Source organism: Adiantum capillus-veneris, chromosome 18 (genome assembly GCF_014529385.1).
Source record: "Adiantum capillus-veneris isolate H3 chromosome 18, ASM1452938v2, whole genome shotgun sequence".
NCBI classification, from domain to species: domain Eukaryota; kingdom Viridiplantae; phylum Streptophyta; class Polypodiopsida; order Polypodiales; family Pteridaceae; genus Adiantum; species Adiantum capillus-veneris.
The window spans coordinates 148,104,854-148,122,486 of record NC_140948.1 but is presented as its reverse complement, the minus strand read 5'-3'; the positions used below and the strand labels follow the sequence as shown (position 1 = coordinate 148,122,486).

General features: G+C 41.2%; 2 protein-coding genes across 2 annotated transcripts; both read left to right on the top strand.

Moving 5' to 3' along the window:
• The first annotated feature begins 894 nt into the window (after nucleotides 1–894).
• Nucleotides 895–4,075, top strand: LOC147436610 (uncharacterized). The gene is made up of 5 exons (XM_086487877.1): nucleotides 895–1,098; nucleotides 1,202–1,308; nucleotides 2,672–2,860; nucleotides 2,996–3,389; nucleotides 3,584–4,075. Exons 1-5 carry the CDS (start codon nucleotides 895–897, stop codon nucleotides 4,073–4,075), a joined length of 1,386 nt encoding a protein of 461 aa, XP_086344003.1.
• An 11,473-nt stretch (nucleotides 4,076–15,548) lies between these two features.
• Nucleotides 15,549–15,861, top strand: LOC147436609 (uncharacterized). Its single transcript, XM_086488224.1, has 2 exons — nucleotides 15,549–15,608; nucleotides 15,664–15,861. The coding sequence occupies exons 1-2, from the start codon at nucleotides 15,549–15,551 to the stop codon at nucleotides 15,859–15,861; spliced, it is 258 nt and encodes an 85-aa protein (XP_086344350.1).
• The last annotated feature ends 1,772 nt before the right edge of the window (nucleotides 15,862–17,633 follow it).

Here is a 17,633-nt window from a genome sequence, read left to right as displayed (position 1 = left end):
CCGCTGCGAGCATGATTTCCCCTCAATGTCCTAGTAGGAGATATCACAGACTTGCACCTCAGAGATGGTTTCAAAATCCAAATAATTGGGGATATCAAAATAGGAATCGAAACAATATACCACAATCACCATGCAATTATTGTGGAGTCATGGGTCATCGACAAGCACCTGACTCTGAACTTTGGTGCCGACATCGGATTGATAGAGGAATCCCTATTATCAGGTACAAAAATAACAATAATAATAATAATAATAATCGACCTCCAAAAGAGAATCCACCAATTCCATCATAGTAGCAACAGCGATGACCTCTGGGTCAGGCTAATTTAGTAATATTGGAGGAATTGACTGAAGAGGCATGGACTGAGGAAGAATGGATTGAAGAAAAGGTAGAAGCTATCAAAGCAAGACAAAAAACTGATCAACAGGTACAAGACACTAAATTTTCTCAGGAAACAGGTAAGCATCACAAATGTGATTGTACAAACTGCATCCTCTGGGTGCAATGATGACTTGGTGGTCACTATGGCAAAGGCCAAGGTTGGGAACTCCACCGTGGAAGAAGTAGACAAATTGAACAGTTTGAATTGGAAAGATAAAAAAGCAGTAAGGACGGGGGCACTCAAAGAAGTGCAAAACTCTCAAAGAGGGGATGTACCACCTAAGGAATAGAATTTTGTTATAAAATCCTGTGATGACCATGGGAGATGAAATTTAGACCACAGTCAAACTGAACTACAAGAACAGGTTGGTGGTGATGACTTTTAGGAAGCATTGTTGTCAGCTCCAATGACCATCACAATGAAGCAAATGTTGAGGCTGGTACCTGCATTTTCACAACAATTGCTAAAAAGACTTACTAGCGAAGTGGCAGGAATGAATTAGGAAACCGGAATGGACCCTGAGGATACTATTTGTGGAGAAGCTTGTGAAGTTCAACCTTTGGATGTTGATTACAAGTTACCCGTAGTTGGGGCTTCCATTGGAAAAGTGCTTTTCCCAGGTGTACTCTTGGATGGGGGGCCAGGAGTTAATATTCTCCCAGAGTCAACCTGCAAACGTTTGAATCTTTTGAAGTGGGATCCAGCTCCTTTTCAGGTTAAATGGCAGACTAGAGGCAAGCTCAACCTTTCGGCATTTTGAGGAATTTGCAGATCTTAGTTGGGGGACTGCAATTTGTAGCCAACTTTGTAGTACTTAGGTTGGAGGAATCTATTCATTCTTATCCAATCATGTTGGGATGTCCATGATTAAGAGCAACAAGAGTAAAGAAGTTATGGGGAGCAGAATCCTTTGTGATCAAAAGAGGTAAGAAGACAGTTAGAATGAAAATGGATGCCAGAAAGATAATCCCACCAGGTTTTAGGGCATTGCTTGAATGATTGAACATGGTAGAAGATATTGGAGAGGATGTTGAAGAATTTATTAGAACCAATTCATAAGTGGTACCTATATTTGAAGTGGATGTGCATAAGATATCCACTAAGTATCTTTTGAAGCATCGGGATGATGGGCTAAAGTCCTTGACTCAGGAAGCACTGATTGCTTAGGGTAAGCAGTCAGCTACCAAAATAGATAATGAGTTATTGAAGAATTTGCAAATTGAAACAAAAAATATTGGAATCCATTGAAGCAATGAAGCATGCCAAAAGAGTATTTGAACATCGAATGGAAAGGACTGCAAGAGTCACTCAGGATGAATTGCAGGAATTGAATCTGAACACTTAAGAGGAACCACAAACAGTAAAGGTTTCAGCAGAACTAGATGAGGAGTTTAAGCAGAAACTTAAGCAATTGTTTCTGGAATTCAAAGATGTTTTTGCATGGAATTATAGTGATATTAAGGGAGTAGATGCTAGATTCTGACAACATAAAATTAACTCGAAAGCAGATGCAGTTCTAGTTGTACAACAACGGTACGGGATGAATCCTAACTATGCCAAACAGGTTAAAGAGGAAATTGACAAATTGTTGGTTGTGGGTTTCATTTAGCCATTGGATGAGGTTAATTGGTTGTTACCAATTGTTGTTGTTCAAAGAAGAATGGCAAGATCAAGGTCTGTGTAGATTACAGGACATTGAATGATGCTAGAGTAACTGGTCCATTTTCTTTCCCTTTTTGTGATACATTACTCGATGCAGTAGCGGGACATGACATTTATAGTTTTCTGGATGGTTTTAGTGGATACAACCAAAATTTTAATGGCACTTGAAGACATAGATAAAACAGCCTTTCTGACTGAATGGGTAGTTTACGCCACTAATGTGATGACATTTGGCTTGAAAAATGCTCCACCAACATTTCAGAAAGCAGTTTCAACGTGTATTTAAATAATACCTTACAGCATTTATTAGGGTTTTCTTGGATTATTTTTGTGTTTTTGTGAAAAAAATAGGAACATCTAGAGCACTTGAAGTTATGTTTTCATAAATGCAAGTAATTTAGATTGTCATTGAACCCAGTCAAGTGTGCTTTTGCAATTCAAAGAGGAGTTCTCCTAGAACATGTCATTTCTAAAGAAGGAGTGTCTATAGATCCAATCAAGGTGGCAGCAATCAACAAAGCACCAAAACCAAATACCATTAAGCAATTGGGAAGAATTTTGGGTGAAGTGAAGTGGCATAACCGATTTTTGAGATGTTTAGCACATGTTTGTACACCACTAACCAGATTTACAAAGAAAGATGCATTTTTTGAATGGGAAGAAGAGCAGGGTAGAGCATTCAGGATATTGAAGAAGATGATGACTGTAGCACCTATTTTGATTGTTCCTTATTGGAATTTACCGTTCCATATCTTTGTGGATGCATCTCATGTGGCAGTGGGTGCAGCTTCCATTGATACAGGAAACAAGGAGAGGTTGGTTTAGACAAATTTACTATGCCAACAGGGTATTGACACCTACAGAGAATAATTATTCATTGTGACTGAAAGAGAATGCTTTGGAATGATCTATGCATTGTAGAAAACTAGACATTATCTTTTGACCAATAGGGTAATTTTCCATGTAGATCATCAGGCTCTTATTTATTTGCTGAACAAACCACATTTGTCAGGAAGGTTGACCAAATGGATAGTGATATTGCAAGAATTTAATTATGTGGTCATACATACTCTTCGACGACTTCATGTTTTGGCTCATTATCTTAGTAGATTGGAAGTAGGTGAAGCTGATTCTGAAGGAGCACCTGACCAATTACCTGATACATATCTATTTTTAGTTCAGGTGACTGACCAGTCAGGGGATTGGTATGAAGATATATTTCAGTTTCTGACTAAAGGAGTGTTACCTAAATCTATGACCAAAGATCACAGGAAGAGGATTGCATTGAGAAATAAACCATTTACAGTTATTGCAGGACTCTTATATAAGAGAGGCATTGATCAGGTAATAAGGAGATGTGTGCCATAGTTTGAGCAAAAAGAAACTTTGGCAGAAGCTCATGCAGGGAATGCATAAGGCCACTTCTCAAGAGAGATTATTGCAAGGAAATTTTTTCAAGCAGGACTCTGGTGGCCAATAGTAATTAAAGATGCTCAAGAGTTCAGTAAAAACTGTGCGATGTGTCAAAGAGATGGCAGGCCATTGATTTTGATAGAATGCCATTGCAACCTATTTTGCCTTTGGAACCATTCCAGAAATGGGGATTGGATTTTGTTGGTCCAAAAAAACCACCTGCCAAATTTACACAAAATAGGTATATCTTGGTTGCAACTGACTACGGTACAAAGTGGGTAGAGGCAGTGGCTTTAAGAGACAATAAAGCCAAAAATGTAGCCAAGTTTTTGTATAGAAACATTATGACCAGGTTTGGCTATCCCATTGAGCTAGTTTTTGATCAAGGAGGACATATTATTAACAGAGTAGTCAGTAGACTAGCTGAACTCCATATGATTTTGCATAAGAAGTCAACAATGTACTATTCGCAGGCCAATGGAGAAGCAAAAAGTACCAACAAGGTTTTGGTCAGGATTATCAGGAGGCTATTCAATCAACACATGACAAATTGGGATGAAAAATTGAATTCTGCACTATGGGCTTTTAAGCAGCATACAAAGTTACTACTAGAATGACACCATTCAAGTTAGTGTATGGGTTAGAAGCAGTGGTACCCATGGAGTTTATAGTGTCAAGTCTGAGGGTTGCAGTTTAGGAAAAGTTGTCTCTTGAAGCCTCAATTAGTTACAAGAAGGAGGCTTTACTAAGGTTAGAAGAGGATAGAATCCATAGCCAACACATTTGTGACATTATCCACAACAAAGGAGATAAGCTTGGATTAACAAAATATTAAATTCAAAATGTTTTCTCCAGGTGATTGGGTGCTGGTCTATAACAATAAATTGGGCGTGAGACCAGGTAAACTCAAACTCAGGTATGTGGGGCCATTCCAAATTGTAAGATCAATGGGTCCGATACTTTTTAATTGTGTGATCAGGAGGGTACAATTAGATTCCCAAACTTATCAACGGATTCCAACTTCAACCATTTTTTGGGCAAAGAGTCGGGAATCAAGGGGGACATCTTATGAACGATAATTTTTTGATGGTGACTAGTTATGCATGTGAAAGAGTAGCACGTAATCGCAACCTGAGGTACAACCCACTCTTGTGTTTTACAACGGGGCTGAGAATGTTGATAGTTTGCGACTCCTCTGCGAGTGCTGGCCTGGATGCAAGAGCTGATAATGAAATTATTGCCATGTTGAGAAGCTCTACAAGAAATACTTTCTTTCAAGGTCCGATGGTGCAATACCTAAGCTTTGATGATGAACCAGAGATGGTAACCCCTACCCGCATGGTACAACCCAAAGAGGAAGCTTTCTCTAACTACACGCTGATCCGAGCCTATCACAATTTTTTGTTTGTCATATTTTGTTGGTTTTCCTTGCTTCTAGAGGATTACTATAAAAGAAAGAGTGAGAACAACCTCTTGGAAAAATTAAAAAAAATGATTTGATAGGAATTGTTTCTTGACTAGTTCATCGGAGGTGAAAGGTAGAGGGAGAACCTAGTGGTAAAGGGAAGGGAAAATATGTAAATGTGAAAAGAAAAGATATGATGTGGTTGTGGATCCATGCACCCATGATTCAAGGGTCATGAGTGGCTCATATCATCATGGCTTTGGAGCCATATGATGATTCAAACAAATGGGACCCAAGTGGAAGACTTGGTAAAGGAAGGAACCAGACACATGATTTTGCTGAATTTTAAAAAATACTTCCACTCCGATCCAAGAAAAGTTGTCTTCATCAAAGTTGTAGTTGATGATCTGGAGATTCTGGCCATATTTTTTTTATAATTTTTGCATCTACGGTCTAGGAGATATGGCCAAAATGGCGAACACCAGTTTTTTCAACTGTGGTGGAGATCACCCCCTCTACCTTTACACACACACACCCTTCCTTTTCCACATTGAGACCTTCTCTAAAAATCAGCCATTAGTCTTCTCACCCTCCTCTCCTTCCTCCTCTCTCTCAAGCTCAAAAACCCATCAAAATTCCTCTTCTAATCACCTCTCAAGTCATGCTTAATCTTGTTATAATTCATAGTTCTCATTCAACCCCTTTCTATTATTACTAGATATGTATTGATTTTATGTAAATTCTTTACATTTTAAAATAAGGAAGCTCTTGGACTCAAGCTATGGAGGAAGGAGTGAAGACAACACAAGTGATGATGGAGCTAATTGGTCAACAAATCACTTGGAAGGAGCTTCTTCATTGGTTGAATGTCCCTAATCAAGCTTCATTTGTACAAATTACACTTGGATCTTAACCTCACTCCTAATCACTCTCTTTCCTATATAAAGAGGCCTTCCCCTTTGTAATTTCAAGCCTCCCTCAGCCCCATTGAGTCTTTGTATCACTCACCATGAGCCCATAAGCTCATTCATTCACTCTATTCTTGCACATTCTAGAGTGCAAATTGTTTCATGCTAGTAACCTATGTTAATTAAGAGAAATCTTTTATATGTGTGTGAGAGTGCTTGATGTGATCTTGGCTAATCCTTGAGTGGTTGTTTGGTAATCTACATGACTATTTGTGTTGGGAGTGTTTGAAGTCATCCATTCCTTGTACACACACTAAGGTTAATGCTTCATTCATAGTGATCTCTCTCTCTCTCTCTCTCTCTCTCTCTCTCTCTCTCTCTCTTTGTGTAGCGGTCCTAGCCCACGCTTCCAAGACTAGATGGTGCCCTTATCTCATTTCCCTTGTGGCGCAATGGAGTTTGTTTTGGTGTAGAGGCCGCCATTCCAAATTTCCTTCGTCATAAATTGGTGCCCCCACGGAGGAGTTCTCAAGCAGTGCTCTGTCAATCCTATGAAGGAAGATCCATCAAATTCTCCGAGACTTCCACTATGGTCTCCCCAAGAAGCTCGAGAAAAGAAGCGTCTTTATCGACAAACGGCACGTATGCGGGTAAAGAGAGTTAACTACACACACCCTTCTTTGCTTCAAGGAAAATCTTGTAGTCATCAAGTCCCTAGGTCAAAAAATTGTGTTGAGTGCTTTGTGGCTAGTGTGAAGACACTTCCTTTGAAGCCTCGACTTCAGGTGGTGAAAGCACTCTCAAACTCGGGAATTAACAAGTTTTTGGAGGGGGAGCTACACATCAATGGGGTGCGGTATTGGCAAGAGGCTACATATGGTGATGCACTCCAACTACTACTAGCAAGAAGGCTCAAGGTGGTTGAGAGGGTAGCCATCGAACCCTATGAACTCTACAAAGCTGAAGATGGTCACACCAAAGCTAGGCTAATCACTGGTGAGCAAATTCTTCGCATCTCTCAAATGGTGGGATCCAAGAGAGCTCAACTTCAATGAAGTGCCTCATGGAAGTTTGTATTTAATGCACCAATGAATAATCCCATTTTCTACAACTTTCAATCAGTTCAGAATATTAGGGTGAATGTGCGCATTGATAGAAAGATTTTTTTCCAACAAAGATTGGTCTTCTATTTTGGAGCTGAGAGGTTGAGAGAGATATTGATGTCCCCTGACCCTATAATATTTCCTATTTTGGAGTATAATGTATCTTTTGATGTTCACATCTTCATCTTGCTTTAAGCATACTCCATGAATCATAGGGATTTATATGGACCTTTCCAACCTCTTGCTAGACAAACTGTGCATATAATAGCTAGCACAAAGCTTAGGTTCCAAAACATCATAAGGGACTTACTAGGCCCTCGTCGTCTAGCTGAGATTAATGCATCTATCAATCCATTTATTCTACCCTTAATAAGATATGACTTGGGCGTAGACGTTTTCATCTTTGTGCTGTATTGAGAGGAAGGCAACCCACTTTTATGATGGCTTTCCCAAATTTTTTTGGGCGTAGTGGGGAAAATGCTGGGGATTTTTTGGATAACTTGGAGATGGCTTTCCTTGTCTCTGGGAGGGATGACGAAGCATTGAAATTGAGAGCTTTTCCTTTGGTGCTCAAAGAAGAAGCTAGGGTATGGTTCCAGGCTCTAGATCCAACCCAAAGAATTGATTGGGAGGGATTGAAGGTGGCTTTCCTACGAAGATTTCAACGAGCCAATTCGGCAGAAGAACTATGGCAACGGCTTCTGGCCCTTCATCAAGTTGACCCTCATGGTTATGCAACCTATGAGGAAGGTTTTTTGAAACTTTGGGGGCAATGGTCAGACTCACTAAACCCTGGTGAGCGAGCTCCCAATTGCCTCCAAAAGGATCGATTTATCTCAGGTTTGTACCCCTTGCTAAGGGAGAAGGTAAAGAGAAAATTTCCAAATGCTTTTGACGATGCCTTAAGAATTGCTAGGGAAAAGAATAGAAAGATTCTCTATCAAGCCCAAGCTTGCCAGCTAGCTTTGGGAGGCAATATCACAACTATGGAAGCTTCTCACATACCTCCAAATGTGCCTAATGCACCAGACCTCAATAGAGGTCAACAAGAAGATATGCTCCAACAAATAAACAATCTCACAAACCAGCTAGAGGGGTTGAGAGTAAATCTTGTGCAGGGTGCAAGAAGGCCTATTGAGGGAAATGGTGGGAATCGGCCACCAATGCGACGTCAAGCAAGGGAAATGTTGTGTTACAATTGTGGGGAAAATGGCCACGGCATGTATAATTGCCCTCATCCCAGAAGTTATGACTACCCTGTCAGAGGTCCTCGACAACAAGTAAGTCCTCCCCCTGCTAGAGCTCAAGCACAAGAGAAACCGCAACCTCAAATTTTGCAGCCACCTCGTGCTCAAGCTCAAGACCCTGCTACTCAACCAAATGTGAGCATCATAAGGATGGAGGAGGTCCTCAAGGGCAGAAGCAACCAGGAAGAAATAGCTAAAGGGAAGATGAAGATAGATGAAGTGGCTACAATGCCTATCAAACGTGTGCGTGTCCAAGATGAAGTAGGTAAAGAAACAATCAAGGATGCAAGCAATGAAGCAAGTACATCTCGGGCAACTAAAGATGAAGCCAAGAAGATAAAGACCCGTACTAGGTCTCAAATTGACATCTCTGATTTCCCTATGGGATCTCGGACACAACCTTATGACTTGACAGCCGATGTGAGTTCTCAAGGACCAAAGATTACTTGGCCACAACTACTTCATATCTCCCCAAAGCTTCGACGACAATGGTCAAAAATGGTGAGCACGAGGGCAAAGCGAAGTAAGCTAGTAAGTGTAATCAAAGCATATGGTCTCAAGGACATAGTGCCTTTGGTGGAGGCTCAAATCAAGGGACAACGGATTCCAAAAACTTACATTGACAGTGGAGCAGAGGTTTGTGTCATGACAGAAAAGCTAATGCATCAATTGGGTTTAGAGGTAATGGAATCATCAAACTTTAGGAAAAAAATGGCCAATAATGTCTCTGTCACTTGTGTGGGTGTAGTGAAAGCTTTGAGAGTTTTTGTTTTTGGAATCACTACAGAGGTTGATGCTTATGTGATGTCAGTAAAGGGAGAAGGATACCCCCTTATTTTAGGACGACCTTGGCTCATGGGTATAGGAGCTAGGCAAGATTGGGCAACAGGAGACTTGGAGTTGAGGCCTCGCATGGGTGGCCATAGTCGGAAGGTGGTTTATAACCTAAAGAATGGGCGACAAGAGAACCTTGAACTAGAGACGTCAACTGATGAGTGGAGCTCAAGTGGATGCTCCTCATCCATGGACGAGGAAGAGAGTTCAAGTGAAGAGAGTGATAGCACTCTCGAAGTCATGGGCGTCACCATAAAGGAAACTACCTCATCAGAAGACAACCCAAGGATCCAAATGGAGAATGTGTGGGATGCCAGCCTAGAGGAGATGTTATCCAAGGATATAAAGTAAGAAGAAAAGGAGGGTTATGTAAATGTTCTCAAGAAGCATGCATCATTGTTTATTTCTGATTACACTCACATTACAGGTGTCACTGCAGTGAAGCATCATATACATCTAAAAGAAGGGAGCAAGCCAGTAGTACAAAAACTAAGAAGATTAGGAGTTGTGCAACAAAATGCACTGTTGTCTGAGGTGAAGAGACTCTTAGAAGCAGGATTCATATACCCAGTAGAAGATTTAGAATGGGTCTCCCCAGTAGTGGTGAGGCCAAAGAAGAATGGTAAATGGCGAGTGTGCGTGGATTACAAGCCACTAAATGCTGCAACAAAGAGGGACCACTTCCCTCTCCCATTTCAAGATGAGATTCTAAATGAAGTAGCAGGCCATGAGAGATACACAGTGTGTGATGGCTACTCTGGCTACTTTCAAATACGCATTGCAGAGGAGGACCAGAAAAAGATTACTTTCATCACACCATGGGGATGTTTTGCATTTCGAGTCATGCCTTTTGGTCTCACCAACGCTCCAGCCACCTTTCAACGATTCATGAACATGGTCTTCCAACCTTACTTTGGTAAGTCCATAAGGGTTTTCATAGATGACTTTTGTATTTACAGGTCCAAAAGTATGCATCTCGGCAAGATTGATGAAGGATTTACTCGTTTAGCTAAGCTGGGTGGACAACTAAACAAGGACAAATGTCACATTGGGGAAAGCAAGGTTACACTATTAGGGCATGTAGTGTCCATTGATGGAATCGAGGTAGATCCTGAAAAGATAGAAACATTGCTAAATCTACCTTCCCCAACTTCCATCAAACAATTAATCTCCTTCTTGCAAAAGCTAAGATATTTGAGTAGATTCATACACTTACTCTCCCAAGTGATATTTCCTCTACAACAGCTGACTCGTCAAGAGACGCTTGTTTGGAGTGAAGAAAGTGAAGGGCATTTTAGAGAGATTAAAAAAATGTTAGGGTCACTCCCTGTAATCCTCCAACCTTGTTGGGAAGAAACATTCTTTGTAAACCCTAGTGTGGGAGAAGAGGCCATTGGTGCTGCCCTCCTACAAAAAGATCCAAAAACATCCTTTATGAGGCCTGTGTATTTTGCTAGCCGCCTCATGGAAAACACACAGAAGGCCTACACCCTGATGGAACAGCTAGTGTTAGCTCTCATGTTTGCGGTAACCAAATTTCGGCCATACTTGCTGCCGAAGAGGTTTGTAATTATCACTGTGGAGAATATGTTTCCCTATGCACTACAACATATGGAAATCTCTGACAAAATAGCAAATGGGTGGTGCGACTTCAAGAGTTTGATTATACAATACAGGTTGAAAGAACAACTCGAGCATGCTTAGCCGACATTTTAACAAACAAGTGCTATGAAAAAGTTTTCCATTTGAAGAGAAAGGAACTTCCACCACCTCCAGCTCCAGAGGCTTTGGTCAATGCTTATAGCCTCTACTTTGATGGAGCATACAAGAGAACCAAGGATAAGGCAGCTGCAGGCATCGTGGTCTTATCTCCATTGGGAGAGAGGATCCATGGTGAAGGGATCACTCTAGAAGATGTCCACTCCAACAATGAAGCAGAATATCATGCTCTAATTCATGGCCTTTGTTGGTGCCTCGATAATTCAATTAAGAGATTAAACGCTTTTGGTGACTCCATGCTTTTGGTAAGGCAAATGCAAGGTACATGGGCTTGCAAAAATGCCCGTCTCTCTACTAAAATGAGAGAAGCAAAAGCTCGTATGAGGAGATTTAGGGAGGCACAAGTACATCATGTGCCAAGAGACCAGAACAAGGATGCAGACCACCTAGCATCATCAAAGTTAAATGAGTCAATAGTGGGAGTAGTGGCCATCAAACTTCCACTTCAGCAAGGCAAGGAGGACTTGGAAGATATTATGCACATTCTGGAGCAAGGAGAGGCTCCTAAACACTTGAATGCAGGGGAAAGGCGATGGTTAGCTAGGAAGGCTACCAGGTATCGCATAGTAAATGATGACTTGTATTGTCTTGGTAAGGATGGTGTGCTTAGGAGAGTGCCTTTGAAGAGTGAAATTGAAGAGATTTTAAAAGCTTGTCACGATGATATGTGCGGAGGACACTTTGCACACGACGTCACTAGTAGAAAGGTTCTACAAGCTGGGTTTACTTGGCCAAGTCTTCATCGTGATGTCAAATACTGGTGTCAAACATGTGATGAATGTCAGAAAGTAGGACCACGACGGCTCATAGCTGAACCTCAGAACCCAATAAAGGTATATGGGCCCTTTGAGAAGTGGGAAATTGATGCCATAGGGCCTCTACCACACACTCAGTCAGGTAAAGAGTACATCATCATGGGAGTAGACTACATGACTAGATGGGCTGAGGCTATGCCGACCAATAGAATTACTGCTAAGGATGTGAGTCAGTTCATCTTTGAACACATCTGTTGCTGGTTTGGCACCCCTCTTGAAATACTATCTGATAGAGGACCAGGGTTTAGAGCAGACTTGGTAGGAGAACTCATGAAGAAGCTAAATATTCAGCATCAACACTCTACTCCTTACTACCCTCAGTGCAATGGTTTGGTGGAAAAGGTAAATGGAATCATTTGCAAAATTCTCACCAAACAGGTACATGCCAGGTGCCAAGAGTGGGACAAACACCTGAATGGAGCTCTATGGGCCTATAGAACCTCCTTCAAAACCACATTAGGGTACACACCCTTTCATTTGGTTTATGGAAAGGAGGCGCTTTTGCCCATTGAAGTGAAGTTAACAAGTCTTCGAATATTGGGTAGCCAGGTAGGCTCTCAAAAGGAGAAAGTAAATCAAAGGATCATGGATCTAGAGAGGCTGCAATTGGATCGTGAAGAAGCCATCAGCCACTATTCTCAAGAAGCAGAGAAGCGCAGAGAAAAGTTCAACAAAAAGCTAGCATCCAAAGACATCAAAAAGGGATATCTGGTGCTTCGATATGATAATCGCTTCGACACTCGTAAGGATGGAAAGTTTCTTTTCCGATGGGAAGGCCCGTTCTTGGTCACCAAAAAGTTCAAAAATGGCTCTTACAAACTTCAAGACATTGATGGTAAAGTGCACAAGACCAGGACAAATGGATGGCGTCTAAAGCCTTATCACATCAGGATAAGGTCAGCTCAAGATCAAAGAAAGTAGGCTAGAGGCATAAATACCCCTAGCCAGGTTTGGGGGGGCTATGATCCGAGCCTATCACAATTTTTTGTTTGTCATATTTTGTTGGTTTTCCTTGCTTCTAGAGGATTACAATAAAAGAAAGAGTGAGAACAACCTCTTGGAAAAATTAAAAAAAATGATTTGATAGGAATTTTTTCTTGACTAGTTCACCGGAGGTGAAAGGTAGAGGGAGAACCTAGTGGTAAAGGGAAGGGAAAATATGTAAATGTGAAAAGAAAAGATATGATGTGGTTGTGGATCCATGCACCCATGATTCAAGGGTCATGAGTGGCTCATATCATCATGGCTTTGGAGCCATATGATGATTCAAACAAATGGGACCCAAGTGGAAGACTTGGTAAAGGAAGGAACCAGACACATGATTTTGCTGAATTTTTAAAAAATACTTCCACTCCGATCCAAGAAAAGTTGTCTTCATCAAAGTTGTAGCTGATGAGCTGGAGATTCTGGCCATATTTTTTTTATAATTTTTGCATCTACGGTCTAGGAGATATGGCCAAAATGGCGAACACCAGTTTTTTCAACTGTGGTGGAGACCACCCCCTCTACCTTTACACACACACACCCTTCCTTTTCCACATTGAGACCTTCTCTAAAAATCAGCCATTAGTCTTCTCACCCTCCTCTCCTTCCTCCTCTCTCTCAAGCTCAAAAACCCATCAAAATTCCTCTTCTAATCACCTCTCAAGTCATGCTTAATCTTGTTGTAATTCATAAGTTCTCATTCAACCCCTTTCTATTATTACTAGATATGTATTGATTTTATGTAAATTCTTTACATTTTAAAATAAGGAAGCTCTTGGACTCAAGCTATGGAGGAAGGAGTGAAGACAACACAAGTGATGATGGAGCTAATTGGTCAACAAATCACTTGGAAGGAGCTTCTTCATTGGTTGAATGTCCCTAATCAAGCTTCATTTGTACAAATTACACTTGGATCTTAACCTCACTCCTAATCACTCTCTTTCCTATATAAAGAGGCCTTCCCCTTTGTAATTTCAAGCCTCCCTCAGCCCCATTGAGTCTTTGTATCATTCACCATGAGCCCATAAGCTCATTCATTCACTCTATTCTTGCACATTCTAGAGTGCAAATTGTTTCATGCTAGTAACCTCTCCTCCTCTTACTTATGTTAATTAAGAGAAATATTTTATATGTGTGTGAGAGTGCTTGATGTGATCTTGGCTAATCCTTGAGTGGTTGTTTGGTAATCTACATGACTATTTGTGTTGGGAGTGTTTGAAGTCATCCATTCCTTGTACACACACTAAGGTTAATGCTTCATTCATAGTGATCTCTCTCTCTCTCTCTCTCTCTCTCTCTCTCTCTCTCTCTCTCTCTCTCTCTCTCTCTCTCTCTCTCTCTCTTTGTGTAGCGGTCCTAGCCCACGCTTCCAAGACTAGGTGGTGCCCTTATCTCATTTCCCTTGTGGCGCAATGGAGTTTGTTTTGGTGTAGAGGCCGCCATTCCAAATTTCCTTCGTCAACGCTTCTTGATTTGAGGGATGACTTGGAAAGTAATGAAGTAAACAATGCATGGCTTAGAAAATTGGTCTCCTTGATATTTCAAGAGTCCCATGGGTGAGTTGGAGAAATAGTCACATGGCCAAAATTTACTTGAATCAGCTACAGTCAAATGATGGACAGGTTTTCAAGGAAGACTATTTGACTAAAGAGTTAGTAGCTAGGGTGCTTGACCTCTCTACTGTAGAGGATAATGAGTTCAGCAAGGCTAGTGAGAAAGATATGACCAGGGCTTTTGGTCCATCTCAAGGAGAAAGGCATTATTACCAACTGTTAGGAATGAAGAATGCAGTTAGGTTGCAGCAGGTCAGGTGGTTTATATAAAGGGTCTTTTTGTTGGTAAAGTTTGAATACATCAGCGAGAGGAGAATTATGGCATCTTGTTAGCTGCAGAACATGGTAGACACATGGGGTGGGCTAATATTTTTCTTGATAAGATGAAATTTCAAATTTACACAAAGTAAATAAGGAAAGATAGGACAACTAAGGTTGGGTGGACCTGATCTTGCTGCTGTGTTTCAAAATGTTAATAAGAAAAGCATCTTGCAGAAGAAACAGTCCCACATTTCACCACAGGTAACTGAAGATGTGGTCTCTTCTAAAAGAAGAGCGAAGAGACAGAAATTGTTCTTGGACCACAGATCTATGCAGATAGATAAAGACATTTAGGATATTTTGTTAGCAAATTACTCTAAACAAGAATATTTGGATGCATTGAACAACAATTTGTTTTCTGATACTCCAGCAGGTATGCCAAAAAATCTTGTGATACCTGTAACTGCCAAAATAGGTTTTAAGATTAGGAGACTTCATAAGTTGTCAAAGAAAGAGCCTTTAACTACATTTGGAGATGCTATTTTGGAGACACTTGCAATTTCTAAAGCTCAATTTTCTACTGTCTCTTTTGTTGAAGTGCAAACTGCACTAAATTTGGTTAAAGAGTATGTGGAGCAACAATCTCTAGATCTCACATTTTTGAGCAGGTCAAGGAAGGGGATTTAAAGGACAAGAAAGCACAAAATGAGATAGAGATTTTGGCTAAAAAGGTTTAGGACTTAACTAAAGCTGAGGAACTGATGAGACAGGAGTTGGACTCTTACAAGCAGGTAGTGTCAATCAAAGAAAAGACTTCAGCCAAAATTTCTAAGCAAGATCAATTGATTGAAATGTCTATTGTTAATGCATCTTTGTAGAGTAGCAACAGGGTACTATTAAGTAGGGTTATAGCTTGTAGAAAAGTGGAGGAAAAGATTAGACACATGTTAGAGGAAGAGCTAGATGTAGAAGGTTGGTATGCCAGTTCAGGAGATATTGAGAAAATGAAGAGTGAGGTCATGGGGTACATGAAAGGAGTGTGGGAGCATATTAAAATTAAGATGTATGATGTGGTTAGTAAACCCTATCAGGATTTTGCAGAGGAGGAGTCAAGGAGGAAATTTTGCTTTTACAGTGACAATTAGTTGATTTGAAGAAGAAGAATGCAGAATTGCAACAGAAGGTGCAAGTAGAGGTGGAAATGGATACTGCACTAGCTGAGCCAATTCAAACTACGGTTGAAGTGGAAGCTAAGGATATAGTTCAGTTGTCAATCTATGAAATAGTTCAAGGATCAGTTCAGAAAGCAGGTCCAGACTACAGCTTCAGTTCCCGTTATACAGGTTGATGACATAGAGGATCAAGAGAACATGGAAGAAATTTTACTGAAGAGTGTTGAATCAATGTCTAAAGATCCAAGTATTGATGCTACATTGTTTGAAGTTGCTCAAGATATGGAGGAACAGTCAGGAGATCCTGTCGAAATTGAAGATTCTGGTCTTCAAGGGCAGTAACAAGAAGAATTTTATTTTTATTTTGAGGCTTGTTTTGTCAAGGGATATTGTGGTTCTTACAATGTTTTCCCGCCAGATGTGCCAGGTGTTTGGCCGTGATGCTTCAATAGAAGTGGTTTATTTACTTTTTGTTTGTAATCAAGGTGTAGACCTTTGAACTCTAGGGGTGTTTTTACACCTATGCTGGTTAGTTTTAGGCGTTTGATTAGCTTCTTGGCGCTCCATGGCAGTTAGTAGTAGTTAGTCATTGGCTTTCTACGGTGTGTCAATGTCGAACTGTATTCGACAGACGTTGTAGGGTGGGTATTTCATGATGCAATTGAGGTAGTAATACAGTCTAGGTTTCCTTGCCTCAATGATGTTCTACAATTTTCTGTTGTGGGGCAAAGATATGTCCTATGCAGTTTATTGTGTATTCTCCTTGAATTACTATTAGGGAAGTTATCACCAGCCCAACAAAATGGAGAAGTAGCAGAATGCCATTGACGGGAGCAAAGAGAACCCCAAACCCCGACGGCCTCTACAACGCCGGGGGGCGAATGGCACGCCTCGAGCCTATCACGGTAAAAGGAACAGGGGGCACCACCTAGATTTAAGCGGCTAGGACGCTAACTACGATGATATGAACACCGCAAACTTACGCACGGAGAGAGAGAGATAGAGAGAGAGAGAGAGAGAGATTTGCAAATGATGAAAACCCTTGGGGGTGTGAGGGATAATTATTTCTACAGTATTTACAAATGGCACGCCGTGGTGGTAGAGAGGTAGGGTGAGGAGGTGGTGCAAACTACTTGGTGCGTTCTCTAAGACGACTCAATGATTGTGAAGCTTTCTACCAAGAGTGTGTATACGTGTGTGCATTGACCATTGGAGTCAAGAGATGGACGTGGCTCCCTTTGCATGGTGCAATTCCCAAGGCAAACCCGACACACAAGCCTCCTCCCCATGATGGTGATAGTGTCAACTCTTCCCACTACACTCTGCCAAGTGTGTTGACTTCTCATGGACTGCTCCCCCCCGATAGTGACCTCTCAGGGCCAATTTATAGGTGTTGGCTGCTTGGATTATGGTAATCGCAGTGCCATTAGGGTAAGCTTAATCGGGGAGAAAAAGCAAGTGGTGGGCCCGGTGTGGTTGACCCTTGTTTTGTTTTGTGAGGTTATTAAAAGATGAGAATCTCTAGGTGGGCCTTTGTGACCATCACCTAGAGAGAGGATATTTACAAAGTGGGATTTTACAATGGCTCGGGTGAAAACTGAAGAAATGATGAAAATACCCTATATATTATTGAAGATGACATCGTGGTTGTGTGTTGCCGGTGAATGGTGTGTTGCCGGTGCATCAGTGTAGAGCGTACTTCTTTTCGGGGTCGTCCGGGGATGCCTTCGGCGCATTTCCTCTTTTTTTTGTTGGCGGCACGTGCTTTAGGTCCTTCTTCTTTTTCGTGGTCATCGAAGTCGTGGAGTCCTTTGTTTTTTTTGTATGTGTAGTGCGTATACACGTGTGTGTGTGTGTGTGTACGTATGTGCATGTGGGGGAATGTGTATATATATATGTATATGGGTGTCTGTGTGTGTGAGTGAGTGTGTCTGTATTTGTATGTGTGTGCAAGTGTGCTTTAGGTCCTTCTTCTTTTTCGTGGTCGTCGTAGTTGTGGAGTCCTTTGTTTTCTTTCTATGTGTAGTGTGTATACACGTGTGTGTCTACGTATGTACATGTGGGGGAATGTGTATATATATATGTATATGGGTGTGTGTGCGTGAGTGCGTGTG

Excerpts from the sequence above, each read along its gene's own strand:
- LOC147436610 (XM_086487877.1), top strand. The coding sequence starts at position 895 with ATGGACCCTGAGGATACTATTTGTGGAGAAGCTTGTGAAGTTCAACCT. Across the intron at positions 1,099-1,201 it reads GGGATCCAGCTCCTTTTCAG|GTTGGAGGAATCTATTCATT; the intron begins GTTAAATGGCAG and ends TGTAGTACTTAG. Across the intron at positions 3,390-3,583 it reads ATAAGAGAGGCATTGATCAG|GCCATTGATTTTGATAGAAT; the intron begins GTAATAAGGAGA and ends AAGAGATGGCAG.
- LOC147436609 (XM_086488224.1), top strand. The coding sequence starts at position 15,549 with ATGGATACTGCACTAGCTGAGCCAATTCAAACTACGGTTGAAGTGGAA. Across the intron at positions 15,609-15,663 it reads AAGTGGAAGCTAAGGATATA|ACTACAGCTTCAGTTCCCGT; the intron begins GTTCAGTTGTCA and ends AAGCAGGTCCAG.